At 38.5% G+C, this 3,470-nt stretch overlaps 1 protein-coding gene across 1 annotated transcript; it reads left to right on the top strand.

The window, feature by feature from the left end:
* Positions 1-1,599: 1,599 nt before the first annotated feature.
* Positions 1,600-3,165, top strand: LOC149206955 (KH domain-containing protein At4g18375-like). The gene has a single exon (XM_089397871.1). It carries the CDS (start codon positions 1,603-1,605, stop codon positions 3,163-3,165), a length of 1,563 nt encoding a protein of 520 aa, XP_089253997.1. The 5' UTR covers positions 1,600-1,602.
* The last annotated feature ends 305 nt before the right edge of the window (positions 3,166-3,470 follow it).

The raw sequence follows: 3,470 nt of genomic DNA on the forward strand, positions 1-3,470 counted from the left end.
GATAAAAGCTTTTGCTATGGAAAAGTTCCACAAACGTACTTGGGATAAGGAGCTAGGAAGAAAGAAAAATTACTATATTGAAGTGTTTAATCCAACTCATAATCATCAACCAAAAGCATTCATAGAGTCCAATATCTCTTGGAGAGCCAAAATTCTTATTGCTCAGTTAAGGACTAATTCTCGTCAACTCCGTTGTGAAACAGGGCGCTGGAAAAGGCCAAAGGAAGTGTGGGAGGAAAGGGTATGCATTTTTTGTTCTTCCGGAAAAGTGGAAACAGAAAAACATTTCATTTTAGAATGTGAGGCCTTCAAAGACAACAGGGAAAGTTATGCAGATATGCTAGCAGCTAGCTCTTGGGATAATCTATTTAGCGAGGGGTTTGTCGAGAAGCTGGGAGAATTTATTATGAAGCTTCACAGAAAAAGGGCTGAATACATTAAGCAGATGAAGAAGCAATCTGCCCCATAGGCTATCTTTAGCCTCATAGACGTTAAAATAATTTCTTTCTTTCTTTCTTTCTTCCCAATTGTACGCCAAATAAATTGAGAAAGTATAAATGTTGAAATTAGAATAATGTGCGGGAGCAATTTGGAGTTGGCATCGAGCAAAAGATCATTAATGGTGATTGCAAATATGGGTTTGGGTACCCACCACTACTATGTAGTGGGTTCAACCTACCAAAGAAATAAAATTGCAAGGCCAAAGCCCATCACAAGCAAACCAAGCGAAGGAGATAAAGGGCCAACTCGTGTGAGGAGGGTAGAAAGACGATTTAGCAAGTCCGTGATTATAAAATATTTTAAAATTTTTAATTTTTATAATACTAAATTATCAATATTTAATAATAATATTTATACAAGATGAACATAAAATATATATAAATATAAATAAACACTTAATCTATTTAATTTTTTATTTTTATTTTGTAACTAAAGAGGATTATGCCTAAATTATTGGTGAGAAAGAAAACAACCCAGCCACTATGAATACTTTATCATGATTATAGGAAGCTCAGCCATTAAGAAATTTAATTTCCCAAAATTACTACCACTCCCCTACCCCTCCCTAGAACTAAATTGTTAACTTACCATAACAATAACTTACAATAACAATATTAACCAATAACTTACAATAAGAATATTAACCATTTCAACTTATAGAACAAAAAAAAATTATTAATATAAACATATGAAAATATAATCCGAGGCCTTATTATAGGGTTTTTCTTGGAGGGCAAAGCCACCTTTTCCAAATATATAGTTCGAAACACGTAACCCGGCAACCCACCCTTGCCTTGATGAAACCCTAAACCCTGACCGACAAACGTCGAAAATAACACGAGTGGACCGAGTGAAAAGGTTGCCCTCTTTAGTAAACCCTATGGCATGCCATATAATATGGGCAAATTGAGCCTCTATAAATTGTTCCATTTGATATTAAGAGGAGAGACAAGAAGAGTCTCCACTCGAACGACAAAGGAGTTAAAGTCGACGGACAGTCGTGAGCTTTTTTCCCCTGGGCTGATTCAATACCCTGCCTGTAATTCCCAGGCGTTTTTCTTTAAAATAGGGAGAGGTCTTATCTGTTAAAGGATTGCTGCCATGGACTCTGCCACTGGAAAGCGAACACGCACGGAAAATGAGCTTCCACAGAACAGTGATAGAAATAAGAGGCGGAGATCTGGCAGTAGTAGAGAGCAAGGTTTGCCGGGTGCCGACATAACTGTCTATCGCATATTGTGTCCTGATAATGTTGTCGGAAGAGTTATCGGAAAGGGCGGTAAAGAAATTAAATCTCTAAGCCGACAGACGCGTTCGAAGATCAAAGTTGCAGATACTGTTCAAGGTTTTGATGAGCGCGTCATAGTAATATTCAGCTCACCGTCAGGCAACGACAAGGAGAAGGACGGCGAGAATTGCAATGAGAATGAAGTTGAACCTGTGTGTCCTGCTCAGGATGCTCTTCTTAGAGTGCATTCTGTTATTGCCCAACAATCTTCTGGCACAGATAATGGCACCGACAAAATCAGACAACAGAATGCTCGATTGCTAGTTGCTAACAGCCAGATTGGAAGTTTGATTGGAAAAGGTGGAGATAACATTCAAAAAATGAGAGACGAATCGGGTGCACAAATTCAGATACGGCCAAAAGATCAGTTGTCAGGCTGTGCTTTTAGTTTTGGTGAACTCGTTCTAATATCTGGAAATGCAACCGCTGTAAAGAAAGCATTGTTTGCAGTTTCAGCTTTTCTGTATAAATACCCACCTAAGGAGCAAATTCCTTGGAGTCATATTTTACCTGCAACGAACCGAAGTTCACTCGTTCCGTCTGGTGTGCCTGAATTTCCTCCGGGGCATTCACTGTTTGCTCATCACAGTTCAGGTGCTCCAATTCTTCGTACTTATGCCTCCCATTTACAGGGACTTCGAGGATATGGAAGTGAAGCTCGAAGTTCGTGGCTTCTTAGTTATAACCCTGCTCTTCCCATTGCTCCAAAATCTGGGAATTCTGCTGTTGAGAAAAGTGGGGAGGAGTTTTATATTCGAATAGTATGCCCAAATGATAAAATTGGAGGTGTGATTGGTAAGGGCGGCAATATCATCAAAAGCATAAGGAAAGATACAGGAGCAAGTATTAAGGTTGAAGACGCACAATCAGATTCTGATGAACGTGTAATTGTAGTTTCTTCAACAGAGTTGGCTAATGATGGTGTTTCACCTACGATTGAGGCAGTCCTACAATTGCAAGGAAAGACTAGTAGTGACAGTGACAATGATGGAGGTGGCATTTGTACAAGGCTTCTTGTTCCGTCAAAGCACATTGGTTGCCTTCTTGGTAAAGGTGGCAACATCATCAGCGATATGCGGAAGCAAACTGGAGCAAATATTCGCATATTTCGCAAAGAGGAGCGACCAAAATGTGCCTCCCAAAATGAGGAGCTGGTTCAGGTTACTGGAGAGCCGAGTGTTGCTAGAGATGCACTCATCCAAATTACAAAAAGGCTGAGGGTAAATATTTTCAAAGATATGGATGGTGCTACCAACACTGACTTATCTAGCCTATCTGTGCCTAGTGCGATTTCTCTTTCATCAATCTATGGCACAAGCCATTATGATACAGGATTCCCCTGGGGAATAAATGCGGGTAGATCAGCTGATAGATAGTGAAATGATAGATGGTGAAATGTTTATTAAAATTCTTATATATATGATTATCAAATTTTAATATCAGTTAAGTTGGTATAATGTAAAATTTATTAAATTAAATTAAAATTCAGAAAAACTTTTATCCAGAACTCAATCGACTTTGACCCAAAAAAGATAATATGGATATTTTCATGCATGAATGGGAAGCATGTGCTACGCATGAATGAGAAGCATTAGATTATGGAAAGATTAACTAATCCAATATATGTGAGGTGACTAAAGACAAATGCAAACAAATTAAAATGCATAATATTACATCCATG

This window comes from Pinus tabuliformis, chromosome 1_2 (genome assembly GCF_031772625.1).
Source record: "Pinus tabuliformis cultivar Carrire ecotype Pingquan chromosome 1_2, CPIR1, whole genome shotgun sequence".
In the NCBI taxonomy this organism is placed as follows: Eukaryota; Viridiplantae; Streptophyta; class Pinopsida; order Pinales; family Pinaceae; genus Pinus; species Pinus tabuliformis.